The sequence below is a fragment of the Leuciscus leuciscus genome (genome assembly GCF_965113295.1).
Source record: "Leuciscus leuciscus genome assembly, chromosome: 22".
In the NCBI taxonomy this organism is placed as follows: domain Eukaryota; kingdom Metazoa; phylum Chordata; class Actinopteri; order Cypriniformes; family Leuciscidae; genus Leuciscus; species Leuciscus leuciscus.
Window position 1 is genome coordinate 20,742,867 of NC_138746.1, and position 17,692 is coordinate 20,760,558.

Below are 17,692 nucleotides of genomic sequence, written 5' to 3' on the forward strand. Positions count from 1 at the left end.
ATTGTTCTTCATATTAGACTTTAACAACGTGAATTGTTATTATAGACATTAAAAAATATTTGGAATAAGCCAGAGACACAAAAAATCCCACAAATCTACAGTGTCGTATCAGGAAGTTTATTTATTTAAAAATTTTTCACTGTACACTGACTATAATCACAAATGATTGAAAATCGCCTAAACCAACAGTACAAATCGGTACAAACGTTAGCAATTGTCCCTTCTGGTGTGCCGTCCCGAAAAGATCCCGTTTCCAAAGCAACAAGGACGCAATTGCTACTGGATCACAGGCCAAAAACTGAAATGCACGAATGTTTGAACTTCTGTTACTACTTACACATATATGATTAAACCATATGTGTGGTCACATTCGCAATAACGTTACTTAACAACAACGCAATTTACTTTCAGGTGAGTGAATGAGTGATGAACGGAATAAACTTACTTTTGAAGCTGATGTCATTGCCACTTTCCATTAATTCAGTGTACAAAACACGGCCTATAACTAAAAAAAACGTAGAGCTAGTTTTCAACAAATGGTCAGTGAAAGCAGGTGTTGAGTTTTTTAAAGAGTAAATTAAGCTTTCTCTCAAGGGCTAGCGTTAGCTAGTTTGGGACCAGTTTGCTATTTTACAGTTAAAACTTATTCATTAAAGAAAAATATTTTTCTGTACAGTAACTTGGTTAATATGACTTTGATAAATACAGTCAAAATTACAATTTGTGTAAAAATTGTAATATATATATATATATATATATATATATATATATATATATATATATATATTGAATGAAATTATTTACTTCCTGCATTCTCTATCATTGGTTCAAATTACATGATGTTACTTCTGTGTCGTCACAATTGTAAGGAATGTTTAAAAAAAATATTGGGGGAAAATAATGCTGTAACTTAATAGCAGTGTACATAAAATGTGGGACAAAATTAAATATTACACTTGTGTTAATTAATGTTAATAATTAATATTACATTTTTTGTTCTAATGAATTGAATATTAAAGGTAGGGTTAACAATTTGCAATTTCCTTGTGGCTAGCAATAGCACTAGCTAGCATGCGAGATGTCACTGTCAGGCTGCGGTTACGCCCACTGAGTAGCAAAAGAGCGGCGAAGCACATCAAAATTGGGAAAGAGCTTTGCTATTGACTGTAGGCTACAACTAGATTTGACAAGAAATCTGAGGTGTATTTTTACAAACTGCTGAAAGCTACAGAACAGATAAGCAAATGGATCGCTGCAATTTATAGAAAAAACGACTCGGCAGCGAAAGGTGGATTTGCAGTTATCATTTTGTGTCAATATGCTGAATTTAGGGGTAAAATCATACCATATATATTGTATTGTTATATATTGTATCAACTCATCATTTAAATATTTAACATTATATATTCTGCATAATTGGATGTTTTTAAGTTTTAGGGCTGGATGATCTGATGATATATATAACATTGATATAAGTGATCCGGATTTAGACCTACCTATATTGTATTTATATAAAGCGTTCACAGGCTAATTTGCTTTATGCATTTCCCCTGCATCGAAATCCGGCACATACAAATGTCAGGAAACACGATTCCTGGCTCCATGTCAATATCCATGGATCACTGGATCTTTGGTAAGTTGTAAGGAACACTATATTGAGTCCAACCTTTAGTTTAAACTGATATTCGTTTGTTTTACTCACGTTTTCACACTTTCCCCTATTAAATACATTAAAACACATGAAGCAGGTCGCACACAGCCAGAGCAGATTCAGCAAAGTAACATAAGAGACGGCATATCTCTAAGCACATAACATTAAAATAATAACAAACATAAACAACTTACAGAGCTCTTACTTGTACCACCTGACTGCTGCAGATTCATTTCAGCGTTGATAGTTTGATTAATTTAATGTTATATGTTAATTTATCAAACTGAGCTACTAGGTCTAAAAAAATTCACTTCTTATTTTTTCTTATCTTCTTATCCACTAATGCTATAAAAAATCTCATGGGACACCATCAGGGGCAGATTAAGGTCTACACAGGCCCCTAGGTTCATGGTATGGTATGGCATGGTAAAAAGGCTTTACATTGCCAAAGCACTGACAGGGCTCTGATCCAATTGTGTTGAGCATTGCCAAATTTACAGGCAACATGTTGGGTGATGTTACATTAATCCGTCATGTGCACTCAGCTGTGTGCTTGGCAACTACCTGTTATTTTAAAACCTCCATCCAGTAACACTAGTAATTACTAATACTGTCTTTTTACTAGGCCTGTTAGATGTCATCCTTCCCTGCTGAACACTTAAGCAATGTTTTCTTTTCAGACTTCTCATTGTGTGTTGTTACAGGTGACTATTGGGGACTCCATGGCTGCTGTGACCTCAGAGCAGTATTTTATTGAGAGGTTCGCTGTAACTTGCAATAATCCAGTGTCCCACCTGCAGCTGACCTGCTGCCCTTCCCACTGTGCTGTCCCATGGCAGGGCAAGAATATAAGGATTTATGAAAACAACAACCTGGAGGTCTTTGTGCACTTATATTTATTTTCAACAAATGCCAAAATTAAACTTGGATGTTTTTGAAAGAAGTCTCTATGCTCACTAAAGGCTGCATTTAAAATCAAGTAAAAAATAATGTGCAATATTATTACAATTTAAAATAATATAGTATAATAATAATATACATTATTCCTGTGATGGCAACGTTGCCATTACTCCAGTCGTCAGTGTCACATGATCCTTTAGAAATCATTCTAATATGCTGCTTAAGAAAAATTTCTTATTATTATCAATGTCGAAAACAGTTGTGCTGCTTATTTTTGTAAAAACTGATACTCTAAGAAGTTTGGATTAAGTAATTTTTTGAATATATAAAAAAAAAAATGAAATTAATACTTTTATACAAAAAGGATGCATTCATTTTATCAAACGTGACACAAAAGACATGTATAATGTTACAAAAGATTTAAAATAAATGCAGTTATTTTGAACTTTGTATTCATCAAAGAATCCTGAAAAATGTGTCACAATTTCCACCAAAATATTAAGCAGCAACAACTTTTTTCAACATTGATAATACGAACCATTATTAAACATTAAGCAGCAACTCAGCATATTAGAATGATTTTTGAAGGATCATGTGACACTGAAGTAATGGCTACTGAAAATTCAGCTTTGCCATCACAGGAATTAACTAAAAATAATTTAAAATGTTTAAAATAAAATAAAGTAAGTTTGCTTAAATTCTAATAATATTTCACATTATTACAATAATACTGTATTTTTATAAAATATATTTAGGATTAAACCTACAACTAGTTTGAATGTTTCCTATAGTCTCCCTTGGAACTTACTGGTCACCATTGCGATGTGTCTGCTATGGTGTTTGGGACAGTGAGCGATCGTCTCATCCTCTGTAGTGCTTCTAAAGATTATGTGATTGTCTGGGACATCCATCGCTGCTACAGACAAATCAAAGAAGGTAATAAGCGCCCATAGACCTATAAACATTTTAAAAATCTGCTCATCTGGAGTCAAAAACATCCAGAAATATAAATGGTGCCTCTCAAGAATGAAGCCATTGTTCTCTGTCTGTCATTTTTTTTTATATCACAACCATGACATCTGTGTTCCAGGTGTAATTGCCTCAGGTAGAGTTGTTGGCACATTGCTCGGCAGGGTGGTGCATCTGTCACTATGTCCACTGAGCTGGAAAGTGGCAGCATGCTCAGGCTCCAGAGTGGTTCTGTTGAATGCAAAGGTATGAAATAAGGTGCACACCGTTTTTGTTCAGTGAATTGAAAACAAAAGCAGTTATGCTGAAACGGTGAAAGAGGGGGGGGAAATGCCTTTTTGACCCATCTCCAGATGAAACGCTGAACAAATTCTGCATGCAGAACATTCCGTTACTCAGGCTGTGATTGACCAGCCCATAAAGATGAGAGATAACACATGAAACCAGCAGTAAATCAGTGTACAGAAAAATCAGAATAAGCCCCTCATCAACTTGTATATTATTATATAATTAGTATAATATAATTTTTTTTGTAAAAGCTTAAAAATATATGAATTTCTTTGCTGTGTGTACTAAAACACCTTTCAATGAAATTATAAAACAATAAACATATTTTCCTTTAAGATAAATAAAGACACAAAACTTGAGGCCACTGTATATCTGTTTCCTATAGAAAGAGGAAGTGCTTGGAGTGCTGAAAGCTCATCTTGGTCCTGTGACTGCATCCGAGTTCTGTCCATGGGATGCGAATCTTCTCATCTCAATCTCAGAAGACAGAACATTCAAGGTACAGATACGATACAAACCGGAACAGCATGACTAAGCCTGTACTAAATATGGATTTTCTAAGTGTTTATTATTGTGTTCACACACACTACCATTCAAAAGTTTGGGGTCAGAATTTTTTTTTTTCATTCATCAAATAATTCTTAAAGAAATTAAGATATAGATATAAATATAGATGTTAAAAAATAGCAAAAATGTTTTAAACATTGATAATAATAGGACATTTTTCTTGAGCTCCAAATCAACATAGACTTGCAGTAATATCTTCTGCATTAAACCTTTACAGACAGGGCTTAGATTAAGCCAGGATTAGGCCTTAGTTCAATTAGGATATTTAAGTAGCTTTTATAAACATGCCTTAGAATAAAACATTACTGGTGTGCATCTTCAGACAATGGGCCCTATCTTACACCCGGCGCAATGCAGCGGCAAGCGCGACGGAAGTGTTTTTTGCTAGTTTCAGCCTGACACAGTTATCATTTTCATGTCCTGCGCCACGTTGTTTAAATAGCAAATGCATTTGCTCCATATGTGTGCGTGCTGGTCTGAAAATGAGGTGTGTTCAGGCGCATTGTTGGCGCGTTGCTATTTTGAGGCAAGATTACTAATGCGCTCTTTAAATAACAAAAAAATAAATTGGGCCATTATCCGTGGTCCACAACACGCGTACATTCTGCTTATTACACACACAGGGACACACAGCAGCACACAAACATGCCAATTATTAAAAATAAAAGGATTACAATGTAAAATATTATTATTGTGTACATAAAGATATGATGGAATGAATCCGGCTTGTCCCGTAGATGGTCTGCTTGCACACTTTTACCTTGCGCACTAGCAGATCCGTTTGTGCTCTGGAAACGCATTCAGTCTTTCCACTATAAAATTCTGTCATGTATATAGCAAATCCGCCATGGCGCGAGCGCAACTGGCATTTAAAGGGATTGGGAGATGAGACTCTGATTGGTTTATTGCACATAAAGCCCAAAACACACCCATTACTCATTAAGAGAATAGGGACAACCCTTTTAGACCATGCACCGGGCGCTTTCCTGTCATTAAACTAGCAAAAGTGGATTCGGACGCGCTCTAACTGCACTTGCGCCTGCCCAATATATTATATTATATTAAGATATGTCAGTGCAAGTTGCTTTTAGTTAAAACAGCTCAAACATTTATTTTAGTCTAGGGGTAGGCTTAAGCCTTGTCTGTGAAACCGGGGGCATAACAGCTTATTGTACCCATATATATATATATATATATATATATATATATATATATATATATATATATATATAGTATATATAGTTATTTTTATATATGGCTTTCTTTTTTGTATCAGATATGGGATGTGAGGAAGGGGGATATTCTCTATGGATCTGCTGTTCTATCAGGTTGGTGTATAATTTCTAACACCAATATTTATAGCCTGTAAATGTAGAGAATATGTAGTGAAGATGTTTCTGTTTCACAGCGTATCCACTGCTTAGTCTGTTCTTCATGGAGCAAAACAGTCAGTTCATCACAGGGTCTGGTGATGGACAGGTGAGTCATATACACACACACAAACACTTTCAGCCTCTTTTGTGTAATCCATATATCGCTTTATTTATGTTGGAATGTCTGTGATTCAAGCTTTGGTGCTACACTCTCCCTGTGGACCACAAATGTCGCTTGGTGACAAAACTGGACCTTTCGAAGCTTGAACAGAGGCATGAGAGAAACCTCAGGAAAATCAACCCACCTCAAAATGGAACAGATGGTCAGAAAAAAGCCACAATTCAGACTGCGAATGACTCCTGCTTTTCATGTGCCTACCTCACTGTGGAAAACGATACATCTGCTTCAATATAAGCTTCATCTGTGTGCTTTGCTAGGAACGACTTGTAATGATGTGAGAGGAACAGTGGAGACAACAAAGCCTGTTCTGAGAATCTGGGCACAGAGACCACAGTCCAGCCATGCTAGCCTACAGCAGGGGTATGTATTTGGCCCGTTTTTGTTGTTCACCTTTATCTGGTTGTGTAGTGGTGGAATTTCAGGGGTGAGAAATTATGTAAGGCTGACATGGGAAGGTTAGACTGCACATACCACAATAAGCAGTCATTATACCCCTGTTGCTGGTTTCATGCTGTCCAATCTACAGTTACAGCTATGACAAGATGGAAGCACAGGACAGCTGGAAGGTTTGCAGGTTATGTAATACTTTTAGTCCCTGACTTCCAGGGCCGGCCCGTGGCATAGGCGAAATACGTGGTTTTCTTGGGTGGTTGGTTGAAATCATTCCGGGGGGCACTGCAATACGACCGAAAGGGCACTTTATCATAAGCGATTAAAGGAGCAGGGGATCCCCCCCCATGTGCATGCCACTCAAACGAAAGCAAGAGCACCCTCAGTTGATACTGCATGATACTGTAATAACAGCACATTGGCGGAACAGATTTGGAAATCGCCCCAGTGCGCATGTGTGTTTGTGCTCAGGAGAGCATCAAAGGGTTTCTATTTACGTGTTTTTGCAGCGCTGAGCAATGAAGCCAATCACAGACATGTCTGTTGATCTCTTGAACACAATGGCCAATCATAGGTGTTTAAGTTAGTCAGAGTATCTAAACTCTCGTCTAGGGCACCAACAGAGCCTGGGACGGCCCTGCTGACTTCAGAGGTGAACATAAGTGCTTTAGCATGACATGAAAATCATGTCATTATATGAAATTTTATAAACACTATTCCAGTAAAGACTATTGGGGTCTGCAGACATTCCTCCAACAATGTCTGCAGACCCCAATAGTCTTTACTGGAATAGGCAAGGTCACAAAAATTACTTTGTTTTCTAAAGCATTAATACTAACCACTTTCAACTTGGAAAAAAAAAACTTTCATTTTATTACAATTTGAAATATATTAATTGAATTTCTTATTTTACACACTCATGCTTAGTTGTAACTGTGAATGAATTCTTCACATTGTCCCAGTGATTCTTAGAAAACAACGTGTTGCCTCAACAACTCTAGTTTATTAGACAGGAGAGATGACCCTTGACCCCTGCCACTTTATGATTTGCACTGCAATACAACAGGTTTGAACACTGATTTAAATCAAGTTTTCAAAGCTTTAGTGCAGTTTTCCTTTAGAGCAAGCTTGTGCAATCTCAAATCATAGAGTCTGCCACTGTAGTCTCAATTAAACATTACAGGCTTTCATATAGATGTTCTCTATTATAGAGACTTTGTGGGTTTGAATTATTACAGTAGGCCTATACAATAGAGATCTTTTTTCTTGTCTTTTCTTTTTCTGTTGTACTCAGTTACATTAACCAGGCCTTAGTTCCTTTTAGTGTCTTTTGGCAAACAGTCTCTTCTTTGTACTTTTTCCATAGAGAAAGTTGTGTGTGGATCGGAAGTTCTGATGGGCTTTATCTGCTTGACCTGGATACTTCAGAGCTTCTCAAGATTCTTCCACTCAAAGGCATAATATGTTTTCACTTAACTCTTGGAGATACCTAAGCATGTTTTAGGTTCAAATTTACCCATTTGTCATCTATTTGACCTGTTTTTATTTTTGATCTCAGTTCCTGGTATGTTTATTAGTAGAAAATGGCAACATATTAAAAACATTACACTTAAATAGCATAAATATAATACAAATAAATGCAACAGTAGGTCATAGTGATCAACCATTTGAATGTTATGCATTGTACAACAAGGCACGTTCAGTATAATTTTCAGCATAACCTAACAAAACTTTAGAGTGTCTGTGGGTTGCTATGAGAAAACCACTTTAGAAAGTCAGTGCGTAAGTACTTGTACACTTAATGATAACATTGGTAAAATCTTGCAACCTCAAAACAAAATTCACCTCAAAAATATGTATAAACATCATGATTTGTTTTATAACAAGGGGCTTCCTAGGAATACATTTAAACAGTGAAGAAGTCATCATCAATATAAATGCTTGGGTTTCTGAGGGTTAAGGATGTCTGTTTGTCTTCTTTCAAATACAGTAATTTCTCCTGTGGCTGGTTGCGTAAACTGCTAAGACTAGTCTTACAAGTTAGTCATCAAATATTTTTCTTCAAGACTGATCATCATTTTGTTTTTATGTCAGTTACATAAAAAACTATACTGAAAAAGATACTAATTACCCCTAATTAACTGCTAGTTGGTCCAAATTAGTTCTACCAGAAAGAATCATTAGGTAAAGGAAAGAATGAATCAGATTTATTTAACAGTTGTATGCAAATTAGTATCAAATAGATGCAATGATAAAGTTCTTTGGCGTAGGCCCTATCCGTAATCCAAATCCAGAGGGTAGCAGATGCTTGCTGTTCCTGCTTGAAGATGAAGGCAGGGGCGGAGCCTACCCCCGATGGATTGACAGGGAACCACCAGGGTGGTGGTAGTCGGATGAATTCTGGCATGTCAGAAATTTTGGTCACTCCTCGTGACTATATCGCACAGTTGAAGCAAAGCTACGAACCGATTGCCCTAAACTCAGTGTTTTTTTTCCTCACTGCGCCTGCACGAAAACAGAAGTTTAACCATTTCATCTGCAGCAAAAAAAAAAAACTAGCTACAAATTACTGTTGGATTAACTATTACCCACGGCTTCTGCCTCTTTTATTAATTTGTTAAACAATGTTTTTGTTTTAATTTTCATTGATGACTAATTATTGCAGTGTCCGGACATATTATAGACTGTTAATAATTAATTATATGAAACGATCAAATCGTGCATTCCGACGCACGTTGTCATTTACGACACCCTACGTCAAACGGATCATGCCAAAATCGGGCTAAAATCTTCTAATCTGAACCAGGCAGTCTGCCCGGTAGAACTTGCGCTAGAGATCCCATTTCTTTAGACTTAACATAATGACTATGTTGATGCAACTGGCCCCTGGTTAAACACTCAGAAATACAGTAGTCATTAAATATTTGCCTGGTTATCTCCTAATCTAAATTAGTTTCAGATCTTTGTATTTTACTTTGTAAATACAAGTTTTGTATTTTCCCCTGACAGGTGGGCTTAGCATTTCAATAGCAGAATCATGGGCCATCACCCATGGACATGGTGGCAATGTAAGTACTGTGTTAAATTTTTGGTGTCTGTAAAAGAATGCATCGAGTTTACATCGTGTTTTATTGATTTACAGTATTCCATGTCTGTACAGCTCTTGATAGATTCTTATCATTTTTTTTTAACAGAATACATTTCCATAATAAAGGCAAACTGTGAGGATCACCTTCATAGAAGTCCTATACTTGCTCATTTTTTTAAAGATTCCCGTAGTTAACCTTAAGCCACTCTAGAGCTCACATGTGTAGCACCTTTGGTATTTTTACAGCCCTGCAATTAGCAGTTTACAGTTTCTAAAAGCCTGGATTATTTAAGATGTAAAGTTTTTACAAGGTTTTACTGTGGTTTGCATTCTGGGAGGAAAGTTGCCTGTGTACGACACAGTATGACATTAGGACTACCCTCATCCTCTCTCTCTTTCTGGTTAGATGTGTTGTTTGGTGTCCTCTCTATTTGGGAATTCAGTCGTCCTTTTTGAGGTTAACAGTGCCCGGCTGGACGAGCTCTGCTTTAGGATGGCGAAGAGCTTCTCTGTGGAAGAGCATCTTTCAGTCATGCCCAGGTAGCAAAACGTATCTTTCAGCCACTGGTCAGGAGGTTCTTGGATTAAGGATATGCAGGGTATCATTTTAAACAACATCCAAGAATAATTTACTCATTGTTTGATTTTGGTTTTAGCTAGAACTATCTTTAGCATATATATTGTCTGTTCTTGATGAGTCAACTACCACAATGGAAAATTCTGTATTTTATTATTTCCAGTAATAGAAGTTTATTTATGTTGTTTTTCCCCGCTTGATTTTCTGACATTTTTTCCTTTATATTCACCATTTTTCAGCTCTCCTCTGATGACTATGTCCCCTCTGAATGCTGAGCTGGCAAAACAGGACCCAAAACCTCAGAGAAAAATAGGTTGGAGTTCACAAAACCACACACACACACACACACACACATTTTTGCCAAATAAATAAATCACCACCTTTGGTGGCGTTTTAGTGTTATTGACACCCCTCTAAGGTCAAATTTATGACGCTGACGAATTACTGTCCAAGATGTTAATCTTTCTAGCCTGGCGAAAGGTCTTTACCACAATATAACTTTTCAAAAGAAAGTTGTCATTAGGCACAGATGCGTTCTTTATAGACTGCAGTTTGAGATATTTGGGTTTATTTGAAATACTTTTGAAATACATTAAAAGTAGACAGTCCAATAAAAATGTCACTCATCAACATCATGTCCAACATCAAATCAGAATGTACCCTATTTATTTTCTTAACACATGATCGTGGTCTTAATTTGCATGATTCATCACTGCATATTATTCAAAAGACAAAAAATGTACCATAAAAAATAAATGTGGTAGCGTATTTGTAAAGTTTGAAATTAAATAAACTGACTAAATTAATTTATACTACAGTATAAGCATTTAAACGTTTGGGGTCGGGCCTTTTATGCTGACCATGGCTGCATTTATTTGATAAAAAATACAGCAAAAACAGTAATATACGTGGCCCACATACTGACCTACAGTAGTACTTCCATTCTCTCTCCTATTCTCAAAATTAAAATGCATTAAAGAAATTCTAAAATACTTTTTAAAGCTCTTTTATTTCATATTTTATTTCACTTTTTTTTTTTGAGTGTGTGTTTTAACTGAATAATGATTCTTATATGTTTCATAGATGTAAAAGCAATCCATCATCATCATTTCTCTTTTTCCCTTAAGGGAGGCTCTTCTTCCATCTCCATCTGGGCATTATTTCTCTTCCTTACTAGAGTTACATATCCTCAGAGGTTTAAATTTATTCCATAGCTCTTTCTGGGGCCTAAGTCAATACCATAACTAGGACAACTCATTTTCCTCCTACTGCTGGGGTTTGACATGCACTAGTCAGGATCCAGCAGTTTAGTCTGTGTGACTAAAGGTCTGATATCAGGCTGATCACTGTTCTCAGAACAGAGTAACATTCTTGAAAAATGGGTTATGTCAGGATGTGGTTTGTTGACAATGAACCGAAATCACTTCTTCTTTTTGGTACACTGTTTCTGTACCATTTGCCAATGTAAAATGAAACAATTTGGGATACCACAGAAATAAGTATGAGCTATGAAAGAATACTGTACACGATTCCTTATTGACTGAACTGATTACAGGAACTTTTGCACAATAACGAATTTAACTGATTTTAATCCTTATCTATTTGATGCCTTTAGGACAGGGGTGTCCGGTCTTGCTTTGGAGGGCCACTACACTGCAGAGTTTAGCTCCAATCTTAATTAAACACATCTGAACCAGCAAATCAAGGTTTTCAGGATTACTAGAAACCTCCAGGCAAGTGTGTTGGGGCATGTTGGAGCTAAACTCAGCAGGACATTGGCCCTCCAGGAGCAGGACTGGACACCCCTGCTGTAGGAAGTAGTTGCATTTATAAGCCATTTTTCAGAATATACGTTTAGTCTGTGGTTGACAGAGGAATCGTTTTTGGAAAAGTGTGCATTAGATTTAATGGAACTGGAAAAAATGTGTTCACTGAAGAGAAGGAAACTTGGAAAAATGTCAGTTCTTCAGGTTGTGATTTGTATCATATGACATCTTTTTTACTGTAATATGACTTTTTATTTGAATAAGTTCCTATTAGTATAAATTTTGTGGTCAATAAATCTTTAGTGAGGTAAAATGTACAGTCAGCTGTGCAGTATCACAAAATAAACCCAAATAAAATGTCGTCCTGAAGGGGTATATTTTGCCATAATAACCAACTGACTGTACAGTATCAAGCAGAGCTTCTTACCAAATAAATAAATATATGGGCAAGAATTATTTTTTTTTTTTATGTGAGTGGAAAGAGACTGAAGAGTGAAATGAGAGTTATGAAAATAGCTAAACAGCAGTTTGGTTATTACACGCTTTCATCCATCAAACGTATTTCAAATTATAGTGTTGGTGCCACACGATTATGATAATGTTCAGTCTACATATATGTAGATCTTAATTATATGACTGACTTGTTCTCTTTTTGTCTTCTAGGTGTGAGCTCTCAGAAGAGTGTGAAGGATCAGGCCTTAGTTTTTCACACACAAGTGAAGTCATCAGGATACAATGCAGCTCCTCTGTAAGTCAGTAGACGACACAGAGAAACGCATTTTAGGGTCAGAACAGAAGTCTAACAAACTTTCAGGTTTGCGTGCATATAGTTTGCACGGTTTCAGGCATTGAAAGTTGCAAGCTGTCAAGCTCCCTGTTGAGTACAACATTTAGAAAATGTGTTAAATTCATCCCTTCAGTGTGTGTAATGAGAGTTTTAGATATTTATAAAATGGTGCATATGTCAAAACTTTCTTTTAGGAACAACATTAATATAGACTAAGAAGTTCTATAGAATTATAATAAAAAAATATTACTCAGGCTGTGTTCTGGTAGCTTTAAAATGTGACTTACAGCAAATTACTCTAATTGTACTCATACCTAATATCTTCCATCCTGTAACTTTGGAGTTTAATCTGAGGTCAGTTGCATGATATTCATTTAAACACTGTTTAATTCCGTTTCCACGGAACCTACAGGCCTGCTCAGACTCACTTTACTGAAAGGCTTTTTTGTCTTAAGATTTTTTTGTTGTTGCAATATTATGTAGTGAAGGAACAAGAGGACCTTGGGAAAGTGTCTTCATGATGTATTTAAGGACTATCTTAGTAGAATCGCTCTCACCTCAAAGCCGATCACAAATGTGGTTTCTGCATTGCTTGTGGCCAGTTCAAGTACCTTGTGTATGAAAAACTAGGTTATGTTATATTGGGTTTTTTCAGGAATTGGACTATAAACTATAGCATATATCTCTTTTATAGTAGGACAATGTTTAGACCAAAGACCAACGTTAAGAAGAAGACCCACTCTGCCTCAACAACTACCTCAAATACGTAAGTATTTTGCCAGTTTCAGTACAGAGTCTCAAGAATGCATAGCTTCTCCTGAAATCTATGTGCTGTTTTTCAACAGAAAAGGCCTCTTAAATGAATATCCATCACATTTTGAAGCACCAAGTATGCCTTACACTCATTTGATGGTTTCCACAACTCCAACCACAGTCAACTCTCTACAGTACTCAGGTGAGTAACGGTATGGTCACACTAGGCTTCAAGCATGTGAGGTTTTTTTATGGTCAAACTTCTTCTACACAAAGTGTAACCCTATAGCACTATAGTAACCTTCTGTAATTTTATTGGCTTAACATTGCATAGCACACAGTTTCTTTTCCAACTTCATGCATGACCAACAGCACTTAATAGCAGTAACTAACAATCATTTGCCTGTTGATTATTTGCATTTTTGGTTCTCCTGTGGTCTCGCATAAAGATGCAATATACTATAGCAGCAGCAGCAAAGCAGGGTGGACTCATGGAGTTAAACACAATAAAGTTGTGCACGCCTGTTTTTAAGAGTGCTGTAGTGCTTTAGTTTTAGACTTTCGCCTCAGGAGCGTCATTTTTGAACTAATTATGCCTTCGTTTTTGTCTGTTAACTTTCTATTTTTGCGTCTAGGAGATGGAAAGCAGCTTGTGTGTGGTCTTGGAGACAGTTCGGTTTTGTTGTATAACTCTCCACTCACCGGTAACCCAGCTGTCTACACAGGTAGTGGGAGAGCTTCAGATCTGTAGTGTTTATTTTTGTAAAATTCCTTCGCATGTCTATTATTTTCATTTCCTGAATGAGTGGCGCAAAGGAATTGATTCAGTATTTGAATTTTTACATGCCATTCTGACAGCACAGCTGAAACTGACAGTTGGGGAATTCTGATATTTGGAGGCCCTTCTTGTCCCTGAAATAGACGTTCTTTTCATTGGACTAAGGATTGTTATAAACAAGGAAGAGCTTAACAACAGTTCACACATATGTTGCGATTTACATATATATCAAAATATGCCTACATATTTTTGTGTTTTCAGCTCCTGTCACTCACGTCATTCATTTCAATAACAGATTTCCAGTCCTCGTATGCTTTTGTGGAGAGTTTTAGACAGGAATGCACTGAAATGAAATGTCTGAAATGTTGTCTTTATAATTTCAGACTTACTTTTTTTTTTTTTAAACAGTATAAATTAGTCTAATATAGTTTCATAACTGCCTGCATAGTTTTAGTAGAGGGTACCTTGCAAGGGGATCATCATTTTTGAGGACCTTGGCATCAGAATTTTAAACTAGAGATATGTTGTTCCTCAATTGACTGTTGTTCTCGGTTTGCAGGGCACAGTAAGGCTGTGAACACTGTATGCTGGAGTCATTGTAGGCGGTGGTTTTTGAGTACGTCTGAGGACCCCACCCTTTGCATCTGGACTGCAAGTGCTTCTGAACCTGTTCTGACCATGGTAACGTATCAACAATTAAGCCAAATACAGTCCTTGCTCTGACATGAGCAATTTAAAAGGTTACATTAGTTCTGAGCTTTTGCAGTACCTATAATTATAGTCAAGCCCAGCTCAGAGTGAACAAATAAGCAAAGTATGTGAAGAAAAGTTTTAAGAAAATCATTTGCATTTGAATGCGTACTGAACTCCTGTGAGAAGTGTTTCTCTTGGCAGTTTTACTCTGTTGGAACATCAAAGGCATCTGTGCAGTCCCCTGGTCAGCACATCAGTGCTCTAAACACTTGCAGACCTCTCTAAACCCTAATTTCCTTCTTTCCCAGAACTCCCAACACAACTGAAGTTCATTCAAATCAGTTTTATTCAGTCACATTCTGGCTTACAGTTTCTCTCTGGTGTCTTCCCACCCAGTCTTCAAGACCTGTGCACCTGTGTGTGTATCTGTGGAGCCAAATATGACCCAATGTATCAGTGTTTGTGTCATTTATATTAAAAAGAATGCAATAAGAAACAGGGCTACTTAATGTTGAAAGCAGAGTATAAATACATTTTAGGCTTTTTGGCCAGAAAAACACTCAAGTAAATATGCAAACAAACGAGGACAAATGTTTGGCAAGCACATTGCAGACAAGGAGTCAAGGTTTGACTGGTAGCATAAAAATAAGTAAAAAGTAAGAATATATATATTTTTAAGTAGCATTAATAAAAGTAGACAGTTTACACTAATATCGGCCCTTGTGGTAGTGATAATAATAGAGCACATAGTTGCGCACATTTCGGAAGGCAACGATGCATTAAATCATGAACTAGAAACTACATACATTCACGTACTTGCATACACTAAATATCCAGTAGCACTCATATTACACTCATCAAATTGTCTCTCATTGACTTTCAATAATCTCACATTTTCCAGACAGAAAAAACAACATTCCTATGTTTCTCTATCCTCATTTATCTCTTCACACTCCATCTTTGGGAAAAAGAGAGAATGACTGAGATCTTGATATTTTAAACTGATATGGTGCTGTAATTTATACAATGTGACATATGAATGCACTTAGCACTCATTTAAGGCTATTAATAAACTGTGATGTTGATGTGAATTACTGACTGTCTGTTTATGCACTGTTTGTTTAACTTCATGCTTTTTCAGTTCACAAAGCCCATCAGAACGGCTCAGTTTTATTATCTGGACAAGTTTTTACTACTGGCGTCAGGATCAAATCTAATGCTGTACCTTTACCATCTGGACACCACAAGAGATGACATCAAGAGGTACGGGACACACACACACAAGCAGTTAATAGACAGTGAGCAAGGGTAAACGCAGGGTACTGATGACCCTACAATAACTGAAGATCTGGTCTGACAAAAGCAAGGTTCAGTTTGAGGGATGTAAAAACTGGAAGTATGCCAGGCGATCAGATGTATAGCCATTTATCAAAATCCTAATTTAAACTCTGGTTAACACTGCTGTGTTGAATTTCTGTGTATTTTTTGGTTGTGGTCATGGTCACTGTATGGATGTCTGTTCTAGAGGGGTGAGTTCTCGTCAGTGGAGAATCCCTGAATTATTGCTGAAGAATCAGAGAAGAAACCCTATCTTTATATGCTTAAACATAAGTGTTGGGGAATCCCTGGAAGAGATGGAAATGAAACGTTAGCCAGATATAGCACATCATATTCTATTTATGATGGAACATCTTCTATCCCTCTTACAGAGAATAATTATGTGCACAAGACCTTTTTCAGCATTATGCTACTCATATAAAGACTGTATCTTTCTTTTTTTCTTCATATTTCTCTAAAACGGTTCATATGCAATCACAGTTGATACTGTTAAAAGAAATTTGGGAGTCGGTAAGAATTTATAATGTTTTTGAAAAGTCTACTCACCGAGGCTGCATTTATTTGTTCAAAAATACAATAAAATTGTTGTGTAAGGGTTATGTTTAGTTTTTGCCTGACTTTCCATGATATATTATTACAATTTAAAATAACTGTTTCCTATTTTAATATATTTTAAATTGTCATTTATTCCTGTAACGGCAAGACTGAATTGTCAGCAGCCATTACTCCAGTCTTCAGTATGATCCTACAGAAATAATTTCTTAATATTCTTATTATTTATCTTGAAAGCAGTTTGCTGCTTAATATAAACTTCTGAATGGTAGTATATTATTTCCCTTCAGGATTAAAAGGAGTGTGCTTACAATATTTGCACATCAGGCTCATGTCCACACTGCTACTGCAATTATTTGTTATTATCCATAGAAAAACATTTATATTTCAGAATCATTAGCTTTATGGACTGTGTTTAAATTATTATTATTATTATTTTTTTGCTCTTCCTTCTCCTATAACACAGGTATACGCAAAGAAGCAAGTCCAAACTGGCCAGTAAATTAAGCATGAAGTCAGGAACAGACATCACTTCAATGTCAGCGATCAATGACTTCTACTCCTGTATCCTAAAAAAACTGACGGAGAATATATGCTTTGCACAATTCAAAAAGCGATAGCTGAAGGTGTCATTGCATGAGCAATAGAAGATTCCTTAAACGCACAGGCTCATTCTGAATATTTTGGTAGATATGAATACCTGTAACATAAATTTATATTCACATTTTATATTAGTTAATCAACTGAATTTCAAGCATTTAAGCATATGCCTTTAGCTCTGGAGAAGTGTGTCCAAACCTTTTCCTTATTAAATGTTTTACATTTAATTTATTAAGCAATAAAAGTTCTGAACACTGCAGTCGTTTCAGTTTAGCCTGTCCTTGAGTAAGGTAATGTAGTTGGCCTGATTTTGCAACACATGCAGTGGAACACATCAGCGTAATGATCAAATGTTGTTAAAGTTTTTCTGCATGTACTTTGCATTATGAAATAATAAAGCCTGTACAGATTATAATATATAATGTAGAGGGTAATCTCATG

At 36.3% G+C, this 17,692-nt stretch overlaps 1 protein-coding gene across 2 annotated transcripts in view; it reads left to right on the forward strand.

Moving 5' to 3' along the window:
• The first annotated feature begins 262 nt into the window (after positions 1 to 262).
• wdr27 (WD repeat domain 27) overlaps positions 263 to 17,692 on the forward strand; it is a 49,040-nt gene continuing 31,610 nt past the window's right edge. Inside the window, exons 1-20 of one of the 2 annotated variants that reach the window (XR_014201634.1) lie at positions 263 to 411; positions 2,356 to 2,529; positions 3,343 to 3,487; positions 3,642 to 3,766; positions 4,194 to 4,307; positions 5,652 to 5,703; positions 5,784 to 5,854; positions 5,945 to 6,071; positions 6,187 to 6,289; positions 7,686 to 7,774; positions 9,329 to 9,387; positions 9,814 to 9,947; positions 10,224 to 10,297; positions 12,414 to 12,498; positions 13,232 to 13,303; positions 13,383 to 13,492; positions 13,926 to 14,015; positions 14,628 to 14,749; positions 15,903 to 16,024; positions 17,118 to 17,337. Coding sequence is in view for 1 of the 2 variants with exons in the window: in XM_082154042.1 (XP_082010168.1) it covers positions 2,374 to 2,529; positions 3,343 to 3,487; positions 3,642 to 3,766; positions 4,194 to 4,307; positions 5,652 to 5,703; positions 5,784 to 5,854; positions 5,945 to 6,071; positions 6,187 to 6,289; positions 7,686 to 7,774; positions 9,329 to 9,387; positions 9,814 to 9,947; positions 10,224 to 10,297; positions 12,414 to 12,498; positions 13,232 to 13,303; positions 13,383 to 13,492; positions 13,926 to 14,015; positions 14,628 to 14,749; positions 15,903 to 16,024; positions 17,118 to 17,215 (1,948 nt within the window). In the remaining variant the exon portion in view is untranslated. The remainder of the gene's footprint in view (positions 412 to 2,355; positions 2,530 to 3,342; positions 3,488 to 3,641; positions 3,767 to 4,193; positions 4,308 to 5,651; positions 5,704 to 5,783; positions 5,855 to 5,944; positions 6,072 to 6,186; positions 6,290 to 7,685; positions 7,775 to 9,328; positions 9,388 to 9,813; positions 9,948 to 10,223; positions 10,298 to 12,413; positions 12,499 to 13,231; positions 13,304 to 13,382; positions 13,493 to 13,925; positions 14,016 to 14,627; positions 14,750 to 15,902; positions 16,025 to 17,117; positions 17,338 to 17,692) is intronic. The other variant, XM_082154042.1, reaches the window with a different exon arrangement.